We start from the raw sequence: 21,423 nt of genomic DNA, 5'->3' as shown, positions 1-21,423 counted from the left end.
TGAAGCTGAAGGAAACTGAAAGAAAGAAGGTTAGTAAAGGGCTGACAGTCCAAAAGACAATACAGATGGAAAGTGGAGGGATTAGTGAAAGAGAAAAAAAACCAAAAGAAAAAAGCTTCTATTAGATGCTAAATAAGACCCAAGCTGGGTCATAAAGCTATGTCTATGTAGATTGCATCTTTCCTTATTTCTCTTACCTTGTTTCTCTTGAAATATGCTCTTCGGCAAGCTGCAAAGCACTTCTCGCTGCAGAAGCATTTCACTTCACTTCCCATACTCAGGGAATAGCGCTTGATTCCAACTTTCTGGCACCAGGCACACATTATTTGTACATTTGACACATCATCTTCTACAACAAAAATATAAGAACAATGTTTACATGAGATGCAAACTCCTTCCTCAGACATCTGCACAATTACTCTTAGATACAAATAGCACTGCTTCATCTTATTTCTAACTTCCTCTCTGTCAGAGAGCAGAACTGTGCATGCCTGTGATCACCAGCTTCATCCTCAGGCAGCCGGAGACCCGTACCAGCCAGCTTTGGCAGACTAAAACCTGCTTCTAAAATGGCTGGAAAAGATGATTAGCTTCAAAAATGGTGCATGGCTGAAAATCTCTGGAAATCTCAAGAAATTTTTAGTGTGTTTAAGAGTGCACAACTCCTTATTAAATGAGTAACCAAGACTGGAGGCTGAGTACTGTTGCTTTGTTCTTGTTACTTACAGTCTGCAGTAGTGAGCCCCTGAGATGTTCTGCTCAGCAAGCTGGTGACAAAACACAGCTAGAAGAGACTGCACCAAGGCAGGTCTCTAACACAAGCCCTCTTCTAAATAGGAGGAAGGAACATGGAATGCCCCTTTTCTGCAGTTTTGAAATAATGACTAGCGTAAAACAGCTTTTGTGTGAATTCGAAAGTCACAGAAACACAGACCTGAGCAAAACAGAAGATGCAGCACTGTGGCAAAATCTGCCATGTTATTTTTCAGTCATTATGCTCATCGGTCAAATTTTATTTCAGGCAGAGTTCCCAAGCTTCTTTCAAGCTCTTCTCTAATGTGTGTTACGAATGTGGCATGTAATGCCTTCTGTCATGTAAAAAAACCTCAGGACTTATTTGCTAAAGGGCAGCAATATCCTTGTGTGGTCATCATTCCCACCTCAGCTTCACAGACAAGGGCAGTGAATAGTTAAGCCTACTGAACAGATCAAGGTAATAAGTTAGCAGGAATCTTTCTGACTTAGAATTCTTCAGTTCTCATGTCCAGTTTATGATACAGAGTGACCTTTCAGTTACAGACAGCAGCCATTGTCTAACTTCTGGAAAAAAAATCCCTGAAGACTAATTGTTAAAGTAGTTCCTGATCCATGAGCTGTGGAGAATTCATAGCTCAGAGATTCTGTCATGCAGCCATCCTATTTCCCTATAAAGGATTTGTTTTTGAAGCTACGCTGTCATCGTTCTGTAAAATTATTGGCAAACTAATTTTTAGCAGAGTGATTTGGCTCCTTTCCCTGACTATCATAACTCAGAACTACGTGCTGCATTTTACTCACCTTATTGGAATAAATATTGCTAGTTTAATAACTTTTTTTCCTTCGACAAATTGTGTTATGATTTACAGCAACAAATAAAATTCTACAATGTAAAATAATGACCTCTTAGTTTTAATCAGACTGTCTACCTTTAAACCAATATTTAAGGCTAAGTTATAACACAGATTTGTGTTTAATGTATTTTATCACTTATCCTTTAGTGTGGGATTTGCCAATATTATAAATACCTTCATATACTGCACATCAAGGGAAATCAAAACACTATTGCCAAAATTATCACGAGCCATCTACAGGGTCAAAAAGCCTGCCCCTGAGCTGACTGTAATATCAGCCATGCACACAGGGTGCTGCTACAGTGGTGTTGCACAGGGTCATTGCAGCTTTCTCTCCAGACAAGTCTTGTCCAGGATGCTAACTACTCCAGCACAGACCAAGAGCTCTTCCTCCCATTTTTGTCCTGAGCCATTTTAAAATACTAAGCTTTTACAAAGGGACCTGGATTCAGCTACTTTTACACCATAATAAACCAATTCCTTACAGACTGAACCTGCCCCTTTGAATGTATCAGGGCAACAGAAGATCCTCTGAATCAAAGGAACAAGACGGCAGACTCTTGTTTCAGATAACAGCAACATTTATTCGCCTACTGATAAGAAGTATTTTATCTCTGGAAAAGAGAAGATCTACCAGTGATACCTTTCTAATAGCCTTCATTTCTGGTGAGAGTAACTCTCTTAAATGAAAAAAGAATATTACAGAGCTGAAAGAGAGTTCACTGGCAAAGTAGGTGCTGGAATAGCTCTTTTTGAAGCAAGTTGTCTTGTCTGGGGCAGAGTTTTAAGGGGAAACACAGAGCTTCGCCACTGGAATTCTCAGGGGCTTTCATGAGCGACTTGATAGGGAGAACACCTCAGCTATCATTCAACTCCTGTTCACTGATACTCATGAACTGTCTCCCATGGATGATCAGAAAGATCCACACAATCGTCTGTTTTCAATTACACAGGCTCCCACCAGCAGCTGTTTACATGGAAAAGCCACATTATGCATTTTTCTGCAGGAGGTTATGCAGGCCAGTAAGATTCAATCCACCTCCTTCTACCAAAGACTTTCTCTGGTAAGGAGAGGAGAGGAGGAATGAGGGAAAGGGACCTACTACGTCAAGTTGCTATCTTGCCATGCTCTGACCAGTAAAACTTCACCACCACCTCATGGGGACTCCTTTGAAGAGCACTGCTTCACTTGTGGTCCATGGATCTGACAGTCAATAAAACAGCAAAGAATGGTCTACGAACTACTACTTCCAGTCACTGTCTGCACTTCCTGGAAGTGACAGGTGATATCCAGGAGTCATCATCAATAGTCATCAAAATGTTCATCATTTTGAAAGAAGGGAGAAAGGGAGAAAAATAGTCTAGCTAAATACAAAGAAGTTCAATTATTTCTCTATTCTACTCCCTTCTCACCCTAGTCATCAAACAATTGTCACATACTGTATAATCCTTTTCATGGTAACAGTAATAATAAAACTAGATGCCTCTTCATTTAACAGACTCAGGAACATGGTACAAAAAGATTAATTGAGCACGGCCACGTGAGGCAGCCAGGAAACACCAGTACTTCAGAAGACGGTTTAGAGCATGCACTTCCTGAGACAGTACACTAATACATCACTATTTAAGTAATCTCCCTCAGGTGTAGGTTTGCCCAAGTCAATTTTTGATGCACTTCTAACTTTTTGTAACAGAGTTCATCAAGTGAAATAGAAAATATCCAGTATCACACGATTATGGACCATCAGTAGGAGCCCTGCCCAGGAGGAAAACTTGCTCTAAAATCAAATCCTTTCTTTCATTTTCAAGTGAAGTTAAGAACAGCAGAGAAAAGGTCCCACGCTTTGTGACGAGGAGAGGTACAGAGCTATGACCTATGGCCTATGGGTGTGGATGATAGGTGGGGACAATGATAAAGGTCCGAACCTGACTGTGTGCTTTCCTTCTTGGCACCAGTTGTGGTAGAGACCTGAGCAGGCCTTGTGAAAATAACTAATAGGGATGTTTTGTTACAGTGTATTAAGCTTAGTGACTGCAATGTTAACAGAAAGTGATACTTCGTGTGTTTCTACCAGCAATGGGAAGCAAAAACTTAGACTCAAACAGTAAGACTGTGTGAAATACGTAAAGCCAGAGTCTTGGGATTTAACTGCTGTCATTTGCTAAACACAAATTGAAATAATATGAAACCAAAAATTCAAATCTTCCATTCCATTCAAGATAAAATTCTTCTCTTTTTCACAGACTTTCATTTTTCAAGGCCAAATTCTTTGAAAATCACTTTACCAGATTCCCGCCCTTCTTTCAGGAAAATGTATCAAATTCCTGTCCCTAGAACACTCAGCAAGAAGAACCTGAAGCAACAAGTTCAGAGGGAAGTGGGAATTTCAAATCCAGCAATTTGAGACTGCTTATCTGTCTTCAGTCTTTATTCTAATATTTTTCTGATTAGAACTGTACTAAGAAAGCTTCTCCACAATAATTACATCAGTATATTACATCGGCAATGTTCTCCTTTGCTCACAGTCAAACTTTTGCTGGTAGTCTGGCTCAGTATATCTACTTAAAGTAACATGAGCTCATCCTGACACCATGCCTATGTCCATCACATGAACTCTCACTGGAGCAGCTCTTCTGATGAAGATCATTCACCATCACTTTTAGGACTTACATAGCTATGCTGACACATTTGTAAAGTACAAAAATATCATTTGCAAGTCCTGGCACTGATCATCCTGAGTGAAAGAAAACACTTTTTAATAACTGCATTTTTTTTCCTCCATCTGGGCCTTCAACTTTATGACCTGATTTTGCAAAATGTTTAGCATATTCTCGTATCTGTCACACTTATGACAGGTAGCATGGGCACTCATACAGGTGAGACAAAGAGGAGATGGCACTGACACAACTGAATAGTAACAGGAGAATATTCAGCAGAACGTACATATTGCTGTCCTCTGTAATTACACCAGGTAATAGAAAGATATATTCCTTCCACATACTCTACAAGGTCTAAATTTCCAGCCTCTACTTTTCTGAGATCTCAACTCTTCATAGGGAGAGCTACTGTGGGAGTTACAATATTGTGTTTTTCTACCTTTAGGTCGTGTCATTACAGGTGGAAGAATTACTCCCTGCACCCACCACACAGACACCGTTCAGTTACATCTCCTTGTGGTTTTTAGCCTGTGTATTTTTCATAATGAACAATGCAATAAACACAGAGTGCTTGCAGTGTTAAATCATGTTCCCAAAGGGAGTAGTTTGTATAACAAGATAAAATTATCACATTATAATAACTAAATATGCATCAGTCTAAAGCATGCTTCAATTAATCATCAAAAGTTTGCACCGCCTCTTTAGGTCTTAATTAAGCGGAATGTTTGGTATTTTTTTCCTTTCAAACCAGTGTGAAGGAGCTGCAGAAAATTGTTCCTCTTAAATCCAAAGAGCAGTAGTTTACATTAATCGATCTTATACGGAACCATAATTTGGAGAGGTGGGGGGAAGTGAAGGAAGGCAATGAGTACAATAAAGTAAATGCATCATGTACAGTCCTGTGTCTTTATCTAAGCAAACCAGCATGACCTACAGTGTTTAATATAATGTTCCTAAAATCCCTACAATTCTGGAGTTAGATCCTGATCAGCTTACTGGTTTACTAAGTTTTAGGTTGCAATACTCCACTAATAACCGTTTTGATCTGATACATATGTTCAGTTTTAACTCCGGTTTCAAAAAGGTGGATGAAACTAAATGCAGCTACAGCTCTAATCCTGTACGTTATTCTGATCCACAAGCAGGTACTTCAAAACCTTACTTTCCACATTTCCTTGCAAGAAATGCAGCAGGAGATACTCAGTTCTTCAGTCAAGAAAATAATGAAGGTGCCCAACCGCAGTACTGAAAAAGTTCTGTTGTGCAGAAGGAAGACCAGAGGACACAGGGTTTGGGACTGAGATTTCAAATATGGCACTTGGACTGAATGAGCTTGTGTGAAACCTGTACCTTGTCTGTGGTTGTATCTGTGATCTGATACAGCAAATATTTGGCATTCCATATCTCCGCAGTGTCTCCCAACCATCCAACTCTGCTATTAGTTTCCTTCCACCACACTATCAGAAGCCACGTGTCTCCCCACTACTGCTTTCTTCCACTTTTCCTCTCTTTTTCTGCTTGCTGCATTCCACCCCCTCACACAGGCAGTTCAGATCCCAGGTTTTTTTGGTAGGGAGCTAAAACAGCACTTTTACCTTTAGATGGTAAACTATAAACTGGCATATAATCATTAAATATTTCAGCTGCTTTCTCTACGACTTTTTAATGAAAAGCTGCAAAAACTTCCTTTTTTAAAGACATTAGATCTTAACTTGACTCTAGCATGTGCAGCAATAACAATAAGGGCTCACTGTTTCCACTGGGATGTGCCAGGATTTCAGAATTGGTTAATTCCGAGTCACCCGCCTGCTGCTTCTGAAACCCCAGATCGCTGTTGAAGAAAACCAAAGAGCACGTATTCAGACTTTTCATCCCAAAGCAGTTCCTGATGTTGCTGATCCCAAGCAAGGCAGAAGCACCATTACAGTAATTTTTCTTACACCCAAAATGATTTACCAAATCAATCTCAAACTAAAAAAAATGAAGAAACAAACTCCTGAGACATTGTTGTAGATCCACTTGTGATATCACTTAAGTGCTGATCCTCTAAATAGATGGGGGGTGTGACAAACTTAAGGTACAAAAAGTACCTTAGAAAAAGTAATTACCAGAGGAAGATTAAAAAATAGGGCTGACAATAGAAAGCTTGCTGCTGCCATCGCTATGGAAATACCTCAGAGGCTCTACAATGCATTTCCTTTTAAGGACCAGTCTTGAAGTTCACTACTCTGCCAATAAAGCAAAATGTCCCAGCTCCTTTTAAAAAATCATTTTGGGGAACCACCGCCTGCCTACATTTTCTATGTATGAGCTTAGGCACATTCTTATGCATAGTTCAGTAAGGACTGAATACACAACACAAAAGCTGGCATTTAGGCAGGTTTTAAACATGTGGAAAAAAAGCACCTATTTCAGCTAATAGAGGGGGAACTCCCTGTGTATTTTGAATATATGCTATTAAGGTGAATGTGTGGATTTGTGATTTTGTTTTTAGCACAAAGGAAACACTTGGCCCTCTACACAGAGCAAAAGATATCAACAGTGGGCTAGATGGGGCAGGCATCCTGGCAACCACTAGCATTTAAAAAAAACAGGCAGCATAAGCCTACTTACTAGTTTCAAACTGAAAACAAGAGAAATAATTTGAAGAGTAGCGACTACAGGATTTGTTGCAGTGGTCTTTATTAAAGAGCTAAACCTGTAGTTAGAGAAATTGTAATGTTGTTCAGCAACTGGAATAAGATATTTGTGAAATATTGAAGAGGGATCCAGAGCATAGCAAAATGAAAGTCTCCTCAATATATAGACTTAATTAGATCTAATAGTATGGTCTTTATTTAAGGAAAACTGCCACTGTATTCTACCTTGAATCAAACTTCTTAGTGATGCAGTCATAGATCCAATTCCTTGGTGAATTTTGACAGATGATCTAGAAGTTTATTTTTACTGCCCTGCTAAACACCATTTAAAACATCTGTGATGCTTCCAGATTCCTCGAATACAATATAAATATTGAGAGAGGTTTCAGCAGGCAGTTCCAGCATGTTTGTAGGGCAGGGACTCTGCTTATTCCCGCATGTTGCACAAAGTTACTCATGTGCACCTGTATTTACAAAATCTCCCATAAACTTTAATTCTAAAGTAATATTAAGACATAACACAGAAAATCACTCATTCCTTTCTATAAAATAACTAATTACTCACTTTTGTATTTGAATCTGACACTTCCTCGCCAGCTTAGGTCACGGGTCTATTTTACAAGGTAGTCAGAACTGGAAATGCTTCTGCTCCTCCTTTAAGACATTTTGCCTCACCAGATACAGTTCTTCTAGCCCAGTTCTTCTTTACTTTCCTGAGTTTCTGATAGCTTCTGGTACAATTCCAATCATTATAGCTTGGAAATCACTGAACCTAACATTGTGTAGAGACACTGATCTGTGGGTTGTAGGTTTTAAATACCCTTTCCTTTTCCAAATGTACTCAGTATCTTGTGAAAACCCTGGGAGGGAGCATTATTTTCCCCTTGTACTTCTTTCCACTGTGAAAAGCTCAATCAACTGCATAACATCATCCTCTCTGCCTCCCCTTCCACTGTGTCCCTTGGCAGTGACCTCCCCTGGCAGCTCAGCACGGCAGGGAGCTGGTTCTTGTTTGGGATGCTCAGAGGAGCAGAAGCACTCCGTGCATTGCTTGTACACAGAAGGAGGAAGGAAAGGGAAGGATTTTGCCAACATCCATGCTCAAAGGATAGAACAAGCAGCAGTTGTACCTCCCCTACCAAGGCACTGCCATGGGGATCCCAAGATAAAGTAAGTCAAAGAGCCAAAGAGCACTCAAAGAAATGGGAAAACTGAGACACCATAGCCTCCAGCAGGTGCCAGGGGGAGGAGGCAGCGTGTTCTCACCTGCATTGAAAGAATTTTTTGCATTCTTCTTTAACTAGTCTTGATTTTTGCCTTCCTTCATCCCATGTAACAAGAGTTGTCCAAACTTGCCTGAGCAAAAGGGCAGAGTCACCCTAAGTGCCCTCTTAGATTTACTCTGTCCTTAAGGGTTGCAGAATAAAAAAGGTTTGCACGAAACATACTAAGGCCAACTACTCTGCACAACTGTGGTAGAATTTTTAGTTCTAGATCATTCCTGGCTATTGCACTTCTGTTCCTTGCTATTTCTATATAATTTTTAAATTGGAAAAAAAACAACCAACAAAAAAACCCCACCCACCTTCTTTACGTTGCTGTGGAGAAAATAAGAATCTTCTAACACTAAGTAGAAATAAACTTAGGATCACTGATTTGCAACAAGCTGTACTCAAGACTAACCCTGAAAATCTTGCAGAATCTCCTGCCAATTCTAAACGTAGTGACCAGCCTGCTAGGCAAGACAGACGGTTATTGGCCACAAGGAGACTCTTACACCAGCTCTCTGGAGGCTGCACTGACTTCTTTTTTCTTCCAGATGCAGGTTGGATGGCTGACATTGACTTATAAAGTCACATTTGTTTTGAGACTGCCTGAGTGTGGTCTACCTGCCTGGTGGTACAAATCAGTGCAATGGTCTTGCAAACAGCCTCCACATCAGAGTAATTTGCATCCCTCTGGTGGAGGCTTCCCATGACTGGATTTAGCATCCTCCACTGACATGCTATAACGAGTCTGTAGACAATCAGTGCATCACATAGGGCCCATGCATTTAACTCAGCCTTTTTTGGGTGTAATTTTGAGGTACAGCAAAGAGAGAGTGCCTTTATTGGATCTACCTATTTGGTTAGGTAGACCCCTAATGTTTTCCAGGATCATATAAGCCAATTTGTACCTAACATTTCATTTGACTAAAAGAGAAATCTGAACAGCTTGGAGATAAATTTTAGTCAGATCAGTCAAAATTATTTAGTTTTCAAAACGCCTTACTGCAAAGGTGTAAGGAAAAAAGGTAATTTTGTTAAATGTTCAAGGTTTTAGCCTGGTTGTACAAAATATGAATGCAGATAGGACACAGTTCAGAGTTTTTCAGCATACTCAAGGAAAACCTAATCTGCTGAAATCTTCAATGACAGCTTCCTAGACACAGTTCAGGATCAGCACTACTTCCCCCTCTTGCTCGAGCTGGTAGCTGTTTCTGATATGAGGAGTCATATTTGTTTCCCTGGAAATCCTGTTTCCCTTGGCTTCCTGACTGTCTTCCCCAGTGTCTTCTACCTCTACAATTGCTACATCAGTGCACATTGCCAAGTATCCTTCCCATTTCTCCCTTCAGGCTTCTGTGAGCATCGCCCATGCTCTGCTCTTTCTCTTCTCCCTCTTATCTGAATAGAATCTTATCAGCAAAAATTATTCAACTAATAATTCATTGTGACTGTTTCTTGGATCTGCTTATCCTCTTCAGACCATTACACTCCTGTCCAAATGAATACCTCAGCCTGTCTGACACCTTTTTACTCATGCTGACCCTTCTGTTCAAGATCAATACAGCAAGAATTAAAGTCTTAATAATTTCTCCCTGAGTGCTCACTCCATATTATTTGCTCAATAAGGTTGGACTGCACCATCTTTCCTGTCTTTCAGGTTCATGATTTAGGTATCATTTTTACCTATGGGTACTCTGTTTCGAGCTATATTTAAGTCTTGTAGATTTTTCTCCTGTACAATATCTAAAAGCTTTCCTCATCCATTCACAAAGTCTGGACGCATCCCAATTCTTAGCATATCAGTCACTACAGTGCATTACTACCTGGTTTTCTCTCTGGCCCATAATGTAACCTTGTCCTATGTGTGTCTACTGAAAACACACTGTAAATGTCCCTTTTCCTGCCCAGTGTTTCAACCTCGAACCTTTTTCTTGGCCTCTTTCTGCCTCTCCCTCCTGTCGTCTTACTTCATTTATTAACTCAAACAAATGTAAGCTGCTTCTGTTCTTGTCACAGGTCAGTCATAGTCTGTCTGTCCCCCATGTTGAAAATTAATGACGTGAGTCTAATCATTTGCATGCTCAACTCAAAGAAGCACCTTTGTGCTGTTTCCAAGGTCATCCCCTATGTTTGTGAGGGACTCCAAGAAAACATCCCCAGAGTTACTCTTGTCTGACTTTGTACCACTCTGAAGTTTTCTGCTTTGATGTAGTGCCCACAGAACAGTGTCAAAGTGCAGTGCCAAGACCACTGCCTTGCACATTGGTTCTCCTTTGTACTCCCTTTTCTACTTGTATTCACCAGTCATTTCTTGCCAGGTTCTTTGGAGTGATCATGAGTAGGGCACCTACGCCCTAAGATAAAACAAAACAATTACTGGCCATGCTTATTGCAAATCCCACAAAGGTTGTGGTTCTCCTCCCCCTCCAGTCCTCCCAAGCTTTGCTCTCTGAAACAAAAGTGAGATAAATATGTTCATCTGCTCAGAAGTCATGGTAATCTAGTGCTCGTTACTGATCATGGGATAAAGTCAGAGGAGGCAGAGATTATGCATTTATATCCCCTATGTAGGTAAAACAACAATCATTATTAATTAATGGATTTTAAAAAGTAAAGTTGAAAAATACTTATGAAAAGCCTTCTCTGCACGTTACCCTTAGTGGTACATTCAAACACAGGATCATATGCCATAGGTGGATGGACAAAGAACAGAAGGCAGTTGACTTGGCCAAGATTAGCCTGTGTCAATTTAACTATTGTTGCAGTAATTTGTTTCTCTACTTCATAGTTCCATCTCCTCCTGCTTATTTGATGTCATAAAAATCCAGCAACTGTGGCAATTTGCACAATGCATGCTATAGCCTTGTGTTCGCATACCACAAATTCAGCATTCTGGATTCATTTGTGACTCCCATTGGAGGGGAAAATAGCTTGGGATGGCACAAGCCCTTGATTAAAGCTTTAGGGCCAAATCAACAACGGTTGAGGATCCAGCCCATATGGCCCGAGATCTTTAGCTGTGTAAAGGCTGCAGGAATGGGCCCAAATAGCTTTGGTAATTAGCAAATACCCTATAAAATAGATTGAAAGTTTTTGGCAGGGAATGAGTATTGAGTAACATTTTAAAATTATTCATAGCATATTAGTATACTTCTATAGAGAAAAAACTCAAGGGCATAACAATAATTTAGGAGGGGCAACTGTACATGACTGACAACAGGCAAACACATTCTGGGACTGATCAGTATTTTACAGTTACCTTTTGAAAAAGCTACAAAGGGCAGAGGTGACCATCTAAAAGCCGGGACCTAATCCTACAAGCTGTTCTGCCTGTGCAGAGGCACCCTTGCACCTGGTGGGGACTCTTTAGCCAAAGTGCCTCCCTGTGTGCGTAGAGAGCTACTGTTCTAGGGTAGGTGTTGCATGTCACCCTGATCACTCAAGAGCAACCAGAACAACATCCAGGGACATCCATGGAAGCAGGACTGAGCCTATTCCTATCTAGATTCACCAATTATCACGCTGTGTAGAGCAGTAAACAATAACACAACAATTAATCACCTTGGTGTAGCAGCAAGAGTTCCTTTCACAGATTACAGTAAGCAGCATGCGGAGTGGAATAAATAATTTTTCATGCAAACTCTGAGGAATGGCATATTATAAAATCACTCCTGATAAAAATCTAATGAAAAGGTAAAACATCTCAGCACAGTCTCCTGGGTAGAGTGAAGATCTTATTAAACCCTCAAGAGACAATGGTCAGGGATTTCAATGGAAATCAAGAGACAGTTTTCCCAGTATGAGCTTGTTAAGCTGATATACAGACATGATACTGATTTGATGGCTTTGTCTCTCTCACTGTTTCCTTCATGAAACCTATTTTCAATTTAATAATCTTCCATTAATTTATTTAAAGGTTTTATTCACCAGAACAATTTTTTTTTTTCTAAAAGCAGATTCTACTGAAGTGCTGAGAGTATAATCCAGCATGAGAAATGTCACAAGCAGTGCAAGTTTGTTGTCACTGCATTTGCAGAAGTTTTTCAAGAATACTAAAGCAACTAAAGCCACTCTTCCACTCCATTTTAAAGCTCCCTGTGACCGGATTTCAATCATTTCGAAATCAGCCCTCTTGCTAAGACATCATGATCTAGCAGTCTCAGGACATTGTCAATGACAGCAACTATTTTTAAAAAATGTTCATTAGGATTTACCTGCTGGTGGCTTTATGAAAGGTGGTGGAATTAATGGGACAATAATAGGTACATTCCCATGATCCTTCGACCCTGCTGGTGAGTCCGATAGTCCATTTCCTGTTGCAAGCCCTGGGTAGCTTGGGTTTATATTGTACGGTGAAATAACACTGTCCTCAGGTAATTTTGGTTTTGGCAAAGAATTCTCTGTAAAACACAAAGAACACATTGTACAGTATGACACATATATTTCTTAAATGGTGTTACATAGTTTCACCAATCTCTTCATTAAATTACTTACCCTAACACAAGAAGAGTGCACAAAAAAACCCAGACATTTTCCCTTTTATAGAAATTTATACTTTCCAGTATTCTTCAGAAATGCTCCATTTTTTTTTTAAATCAAATTCACACTTTCTTTTTGCAAAAGGTAAAAGGTAGGATTATGTATGCCTTGTTTCGTCAATGGCATCCTATTCCTGTACTTTATTTCTACTGTTTGTATGGTGATCACACCCAGTGTACTGTGTCTTCACCAATGCAAGAAGCATAAACTGAAGAGGAAAAGAATTCTGAGTAGTAATAATGAAAAGGATTTAAAGAAATGAACAAAATATTGAAATCACAGCAAAGTGTGCATGAAATGATGACAGTTATTAATCTAATTCTTTATTCCCAAAAATCACCTCAAGATTCTTATTGGTAGGAATTTCTCTCATACACTTCAGCTATGGGGCAGGACTTAATTCTCAATACTCCCTCTCTTCCCATCACTCAGAACAAGAAATGTACTTTTTTCCCTTTCATAGATTGCACACACCAAAAATACAGACATTTGACATCTGTGGTACATAAAACATAGGATTTGTATCATGTGCCCATAAAAAAAAGTATGTCACAAATTTCATCAAGCATAGACTGGAGCCACAAGTCACTCAATAAAAGATCTATTTATTAAAACATAAATAAACAAAGCGCATTGCTACACAGGTACAAGTTTCTTCAGAGGCAACTTAACGCCATTGTATTTTAAATGAAAAATAATTATTGATCACCAATGTTGCTATAGAACTAACAAGCCACAGACATTCAATTTTAACACAATTAGGTTGTTTCCCATTACCTCTAATTTTTTCACCTGTTTTCTAGTCATCTCTCCTTCAGTACTGGTCTCTCTGGTATCAGTACTCACCGCAACACTCACTGAATACAGTGCTGCTCCTGGCTATCAGAAAGAAAACCCAAAACACTGCTGTCCATGAACACAGTGAAAAGTGGCACTCCAAGAGCATAAGAGCTGCTGCAATTTCCTCTCTTTACCTCACTTTTGTGGAACTCCTGTTCGGTAAGTCAAGATGCAGTACTTTTCTACTCTTCTCTTCACTCTGATGACAAGTCCCTACCCATCCCATGGGACTGAGGAGTCAGAAGGCAAAAACTGAATGACGGAACAAACAGACAGGATCTCATCCTTTACATTTTGAATCACAAAGATTCAGCACTGTCCCAAACAAATTCCATCCCCGGAAAACTTCTACTACACTTGCAGAAGACAGTATGTTACAAAGGTGGATAAGAAGCCTTTTGTGAATGTTCACACTCATTCCTACACGTGTTGGGAATATTCCAGTTTAAAATCTTTCAACACTTAAAGAGGTTTAAAAGTAGCCTTAGTATGGAAAGCTAAAGGGTTCCTTAAAGCCACTCTGCTAAGAAAGGGCTCCCTCTTTTCATGAGCAGTTTTTTGGTACCACAGATAAATGACTTTCAACTAACTCACAAAAGGCATTATTTGTGAAGATATATCAGTAAGCGCCTACCAACAGCAATTCTGTTAAGTGATTTTCCTCATACCTTACTGGCTTCCCTATACCACAAGAGACTCTCAGATATTTTTATGCAAAGCAACCAAGACACAAGTAGCAGAACATGCTTCCCAATCCACACCAATTCAGACAGTTGAGCTATTAATTCTTCTTCACATGAACACAGAAACATGAAGTCTCATTACCTTTGAGAACAGAAATGTGCTGGCGGCTTTCCCCGTCTGCCGAGTAGTTCCTGAATTCAATATCTTCTCCATCTTTTAATTCAACCTTATCATAACCATACCAGCCAAGGAGCTCATTCATAGTGTTTTCTGCAAAGTTCTGAAAGAGAAAAATTACCTACTTATTTATGTAATCAATAACCATTTGGAAGGAAGGGAGGACTGCATAAATTGAACTGTATCTGTGCTACATGAGGAATGTCAGGTTTGGCCCACCTCCTCAAAGACTAATGTTCATTTCATAAGTCAAGTGCATAAAGTGAAATGCATTTAAATCTCCAACTGGCACATGTAATTATGACAGAGACTCATACGTCTGTAATTTAAAGAAAATTAAAAGGGAAGTTATTTATGACTTTTGCTCTGACATTCAATGTCAGAAATATTTTAACATACATTCATCACACAACTTGTCTCTGTTCCTATAAAATATTTAAGAATGCAGCAAGAGAATAACAGAAAACCTGAATTTTTTTTCAACCAACAGTTAATCAATCTTACTGTGTTACAGTCTTTTCAGCTGGAGCAGGTCACTGACACAATTACAGTTCCTTAAGGTGCCCATGAACCAAATCAAATAAAATCGCAGCAAAGAAGTTTTTCTTCAGTTATAAGCCCTCACATAGTCAAACCACTTAAAAACTCTTCACTGTGAAAGCATTTTACCATAATGTTTCATACAAACATCTCTTATATTTGTTTAAGAAAACCTTTCTCAATTTTGCCATATTTATTTTTAAACTGATTTCCAAGTGGCTGTGCAGTTACATTTTATGTCTGTACGGAAATGCAAAGCATGGAGCATGACTGTTATAACCCTCAATTTCTATTAAAAATATGTCCTCTAGGTCATATGGCAAAAATATTTCTGTAGAAAACACTCATTACTGGGCCAGGAGATTTAGTGGAGTAAGTTAAGAAATCTGCAGCCAGGCAACAAAGCTTTCTGAGACCAAATAGTGCCATGGAGCTCTACAGCTTATGGATTTAGAAAATTACCAAAGGAAACCAGCTAATGAATTATTGTGATGGCAAAGATCAGCTTAAAGTAGTATGACACCTATAAATTGAAATGAAAAAGCCACACACAAAGCCTTTATATTTGGTCTCTGCTTTTTTTTTTATCAGCACTCTTTTACAACAAATTCCAAACTTCATATTCCTGCAAGATCTTGACATCTAAAATAATGCTTCTGATAAGCACTGCCTCCCAGGACTCTGGCTACCAGCAAAGGAATAAGGAGAATATGATGCCGATTCAAAATAAATGGTACATGTCAAATTCACAGGTTGCTAGATTTTGTCTAGTAACTGCTCTAGCTTAATTTTTGAGTGGAGCAAGTCCAATGATAGAACACAGCAATTCTCCAGTCATTTAAACAAATAAATAAAATTAATGAAATGATAACTGCTTTCAAATTCAAAGCTACAGCAGGCACTGTGCTCCAGAACCTCAGCACTGCACTGCTCCTGGCTCATTCATCACACCAGACTACATAGGTGTTCCTATCACTCAATGAGTGCTGTAAGGCACCTATAAGCAATAAACACAAGCAATTTGTACTCTTTCAAGAGTATCATCTGTGTAATTGTGCTACAAACATATTTTAGGAAAAGAAAACCCAAAACAAAACCCCACAGCAGATCCCTGAAGCATCAATTTCCTTTCGGTTTTTCCCTTTTCATTTTCACTTGACCATCTGATGAAAGTCACAGTTCTGTGGCTCTCCTGTGCAGCCCTGAATTACTGGAAAACATTGCATCATTCCAACTCTACTTTCAGACTCAGCATTATAAGTACAACAGCCCACTACATCTGACCTATGTCACTACTACAGTTTTTAATGAGTACAATGCAGCGTAATGTGGCTAACACCTACCTATTTCTAAAATATATATTTAAACTCTCATTTGAATGATGCAATGTTGTGTTTTAAGAACTAGCAAAAATGGGAAATTTTTCTAGAAGTTTTTTTGTGTTTTCTTAGCTTTTTAGAAAACTCTCCTAGTGCTGAAGAGTACCAATGCACTAACACTGTTTCTAACCCATGGGAACCCAATAACAAAATGACCTGGAACTGTGGAGTGAAATCTCACCACTGCAGCTCACCCAGAACATCCTGAAAGGGTCTATGGAAGCTTGAAGGAAAGATCTGCCAGCTTCCCTTGCTTTGCTGAATTTCAACTGTGGAGACACAGCCCTAGAGACTAATCTAGCAAGGTAGAGACCAATTGACAAAGTCTTATGGACTTAAATCCCATGCAACCAAATTAATTGAGTAGCTCTAAATTTGCCTCCTGGGGGTGCTTTGTGTTTTATCTGCACTGTTGATCAACTCAGGCAATGAGTAATTTCTAATTACTTGTCAAGGAATATGTAAGCAAGGTTGTATATATGTTTATTTTTTCTTGAAAATTCATACATGTGTATGTCTCTTCCGAAAGTAACCAAAGTGATAGTTGGGTTTGTAACAGCACAAAGTTCAAGTTATAAGCGATATAAGAAAATGAACATTCACAATGACAAGAAATACACTGGACTTTGAAATTACCCATCATAGAGACTTGACTCTCTCATAAAAAAGTAAATCACTGTGGTCTTTCCTACTAACTTCAGTGAGAGTACAATGAGCTGAATATTAGCAGTAACAAAAGTAAACACCATTTTAACATCATGCTTTCTCAACAAGAGTGGTGTGGTTGAAAAAAAAAAAGAAATTAAGCCATTCTCCCTCATAATTCATCCTACCTATTACAGTGATGCAGAATACAATTCTCTCAGTAGCTAACTGCCAGAGCTTCATTACGCCACACTTCATACACAGCAAACCAAAAGCATGACCCCATCCACAGCAAGCTGACAGTCAAACCTGAGAAATGTGTTTTTAACTCTCTTGCATAGATGGGCATCCAAAGAACAACATCACCTTCCCTCAGACTCCTGACTACAATACCCATTTACAGTGATGTCTAACATCCTGACAATTGAGAACATGGTCACACAGGTCACGTCCTTGCTGAAGCCACTGTCCTGAAGCTGACCACTATTAATTCAGGGTTTCCATGTATTTTCACTTCTTTGATTTCAATGATAGACACAACCTACATGGATTCAAGATAAGGTAACAAGATGGGATTTGTAAAGACCAGTGTGGTGGCCATAATCAAAACACAAATGATGAGACGACATAATTTTTCTCTGTGTGAATACAGGGGGGGAACAGTAAAAGAAAAAAAAAAGAGACAAAAAAGTTCTTGATGAAGCTACAGAAAGGAAGAAAGCAAATTAATACAGAATCTGTACACACAGAGAAAAATCTCACTGAAAGATGTACAAGCTTCAAAAGCTTAGTGAAAGGAAGGGTGATGACTGTAACAGCAAGGCTTGAGAAAAGCAATAATGTGGGACCCGAGGTTGGAGCAGAAAAGTAGAAGCAGCAGTGATGAAGCAAGCTATGCAGGAGCCAGTGGAACTGAGAAATAATGGATCTGCCAAAGACCAGGGAGGAGATGTGAAGGCGAGTGTGGGTGATCAGATGGACAATGTGTAAGGAGCTGCAATTCAAAGGCTTCTGTAGGAACAGGACAGCAGAGGCACTGAGCTAGTCCATGTTTACTTTCAGACTCATTCCCCAAAATGATGCGGAGTGTCTGTAGGATGGAGGCTGCCACCTCAACACTGCAGTCATTGCAGAGGGCTGGGATGATGTGGAAGACCAGCACACCAGGGAAAGCCTTGCTCATCATCGATAAAATCCCAAGTCAGCAATCACACTGCTAAGCTGGGACCCTTAAGTCCAGAGCAAATTCCATTGAGCCCAAAGGGAGCCTCCCAGCAGCAGTGGCCCTGCAGGGCTTGCAGAGTTCGTTGCAAATGTACAGCACTGGAACCTAACTTCACCCTGACAGGAAGGCAATGCTCAGTCCCCTGAGGGGAAACCAAGAGACCAAACTCTGGTGCCACTCACAGTGGGGGTCAGTGACAGAGCTGAGAAGACAACCACAGAAATCCTATCTCACATCCTTCTACGCTCACTCTGCCATGCCAAGCTCAGTTCTTTTCTGCATGCACCAAGCAGACAAGCTTCTAAGACCACAGTGGAAGAACCAACCACCTCTTCAGCTGCCAGCACACCTAGGCAGTTGGTTATCACTCTGCCAGAGCCAAACCTCCTGCTCTCCTCTAGCTGACAGCGCACCATCACAGCTGCCAAACCGCCAGAGCATTCACTATGGCTGCAGCCATCCCAACCAGCTCATCCCTGCCAAAGACACTGGCCCAAAAATGCTCTGGTGGCCCCAGTCACGCACCATTGCCAAAGTCCTTCCTTCCCAATGGATAGCAATTTGGGTTTTGCCCCCTGCTAAATCCCAAACCACTTATCACCCCTGCAGGGCAATGTGTGATTTGCATGTTTTAACTGTATGATTTCTCTATTCTTGTACTACACACAAATATGGTCCCTCCTGGAAGAGCCAGGATAACTATTACGCTTGTTGGTATTTCTACTTGAATTTGCTTCCTATTCACATGAAAGATGAAGAAGAGTGTGTTGACTTGCCAGACTGTGGTTTCTTTCCTATGTGAGACTGACTTATATGCTAGGCAGTAAAAATATAATCACATTTCTTCCCACTTTAGGATTCATTTCATCGTAACAGTACACCTACAGTTTGATTTTTTACATTACGATGCATCATTTTCCCAAATCTTTGCTAATTAATACATTCTGAAACTAAGCCATGCTTCTCTTTCCATCTTAGATCTCTTGTCTTTCCTTCTCTATGAACCTTATTCACAGGGGGCAAGGCCTGGCTTCACCGAACGAGGCCTGGCAAACACGGAGGCAGGAAACACAGGGGAGAATGAGTCTGTCAGACTCATTTTCTTCTAGGTTTTACTGCTGAATGTTTATTTCAGATCTGGGAGGAAGCACAGTGGCTCCATTCCATTTCCTTGCCTGCATAACCCACTCAGCGCAGAGCCTCACAAATTCACTTTTCACTTTCACTGCATCAAGGAAATAAAAATGGTTCTATAGTCACAACACAAACTTTTTTTTTTTTTCCAGCCCTCACATTCTTTGCTTATTTATGTTGTCACCACACTGAACTCGAGGGTTAGGCCTTTATGCTATCAGAAAGCAAAATTCATTGATGCTTTGCTTTTCTTTTTTCTCCCATGTGCATGTTTGGTTCTGTTTCACCCACTTTGTTCAGGGAAGTGCCATTTCTGCAACACACTGGCAGATGAGGCTCCCTGTGCAGACAATGCAACTCCCTTTGCAGCCATCCCTAAAAACCCCTTCCACAGAGACTCCACAGAAAAACCCTCCACCTGAAATAATGCAATTGATAAAGCCTGCCTGCTTTTTCACTTTCCCAAAGACATTTTTTGCTTTTCAGGAGAGAAGGGAGGAGTTTCCTTGGAACCTACTGAGCGCTCTGAGCGAACTGGCTCGCTCCAGGCGCAAGGCTGCTACGCCTGCTTCACCGCTTTCCTCCTTCTGACAGTAGTACTTTCAAATGCCAAATGGGGAATATTAAAACACTAAACTGAAAGATATTCTGATGAGTTTACTATTAAATGATAACAGATGGGGCTGTCCTAAGCTTTAGGCATCAGGAACGAAGCCCAATTTTAGATACAAATTAGTTATTGAGAATATTCATAGATGGTAAACTCCTTGGGCACATGAAGCAGCCCTGTGAAATTACAGTGCAAATTAATTGCTTGCCTTTCAACTGTTAGAGACACACGGATACATTGTCTCATCTGTGCGGGAGAACTTCCAGTGCAATCCAGTACTGGATGTAACCTCACTTCACAACATTTCAGAGCACCTAGCTGTTCCTCCTAAGCTTCCTGGTAGCAGGATGGCAAATGGAAATAAGCTGAGGAGGGATACATGGGGGATCATTGTCGAGCCATCATTGTGCCTCGACAAGCGCTTTCATCAATTAAACTGTAAAAAATATTTTCGTCTTAAAATAGTACTGGGTTCCCTGATGATGACAGCTTTGGATCTATTAGGTGTGCTGTTATCCACCAGCAAGTGAGAAATGGCACTGAACTGAATTTCAGAATAATTATCTGCTCTTCCTCCAAAGCGCGAAGTGAATGCTACATCTGGAAGAAAAAAATGGAAAGGGGGACAAAAGAAAAAATAACTAGAAAAAAAGAAAGAGTGGCTGTAAAGGTCACAGTGAAAGGAAACAAAACACTTCCTCCTGAATATATTTTTCATTGAAACGTAATATCAGAAAACTGTGCAGAGTCATGTACTTTTTGCACACAACATTGTATCAAATTAAAATTTGTTATAACCATCATGTACGTTAGGTTAGCGATAACAAAAATGTAACTCAATATCTGGCATAAGGAAAGAGCGAGCAACCTGAATATCTATACAGTCATGTTAAAACTGAGCTATGACACTACTGTTGGAAAACACCAAACCAAGCAGTTGGGTGTTGTGATCCTTCTAGAGCAAATATCTGACTGTATCAAACAGCAAATCTCGAAGGAAGTCTCTGTGATGAGGTAATTTTATTGCTCATTCATAGTGCCTTGCATTTGCTGTACTTAAAATAGACATTTGTACCAACGGCCTTTTTATTATCCGAGGGGGGGGAATCACATATACACCAGTCTTTTTTCTTTCTGCTAGCTAAGGGAGGCAATTCGATCCAATGTGGGCTGAAACCTGAGTAGGTCACTGTACACCATGATAAAATTCCCTAATCCCTGAGCCAAATTTCCCTGAGGGGGCCCTCCTACTTCTCCTTCACTTTCCAAGCTGACTTTTCCATTCCCTCTCTCCTCTTTTCCTCCCCTTCATCTCTTTCATTTCCCCTACCTTAAAGCCTTGATATCTGATCTGCTGCTGATACTCGGGTTACAGTTTTTACAGCTTAGGCTGTCTACTGCTGTATACATTCCTTTCTTTCTGCTCTGCCGTGATTACTTACCAGAGCTTATTTTACACTGGTCCAGATGAAAGC

General features: G+C 40.0%; 1 protein-coding gene across 2 annotated transcripts in view; it reads right to left on the bottom strand.

Moving 5' to 3' along the window:
• LOC114002232 (sine oculis binding protein homolog) overlaps positions 1-21,423 on the bottom strand; it is a 117,025-nt gene that overhangs the window by 92,842 nt on the left and 2,760 nt on the right. For both annotated transcript variants that reach the window (XM_027748115.2, XM_027748117.2), the window contains exons 2-4: positions 14,380-14,518; positions 12,390-12,575; positions 198-349 (exon numbers count right to left, since the gene is read on the bottom strand). In XM_027748115.2, the coding sequence (XP_027603916.1) occupies positions 198-349; positions 12,390-12,575; positions 14,380-14,518 (477 nt within the window). The remainder of the gene's footprint in view (positions 1-197; positions 350-12,389; positions 12,576-14,379; positions 14,519-21,423) is intronic.

The sequence above is a fragment of the Pipra filicauda genome, unplaced genomic scaffold, assembly GCF_003945595.2.
Source record: "Pipra filicauda isolate LSUMZ 115617 unplaced genomic scaffold, ASM394559v2 scaffold176_size3548034_pilon, whole genome shotgun sequence".
In the NCBI taxonomy this organism is placed as follows: Eukaryota; Metazoa; Chordata; class Aves; order Passeriformes; family Pipridae; genus Pipra; species Pipra filicauda.
Note: the sequence above shows the minus strand (reverse complement) of the source record. Positions and strands in the feature narration are given on the sequence as shown.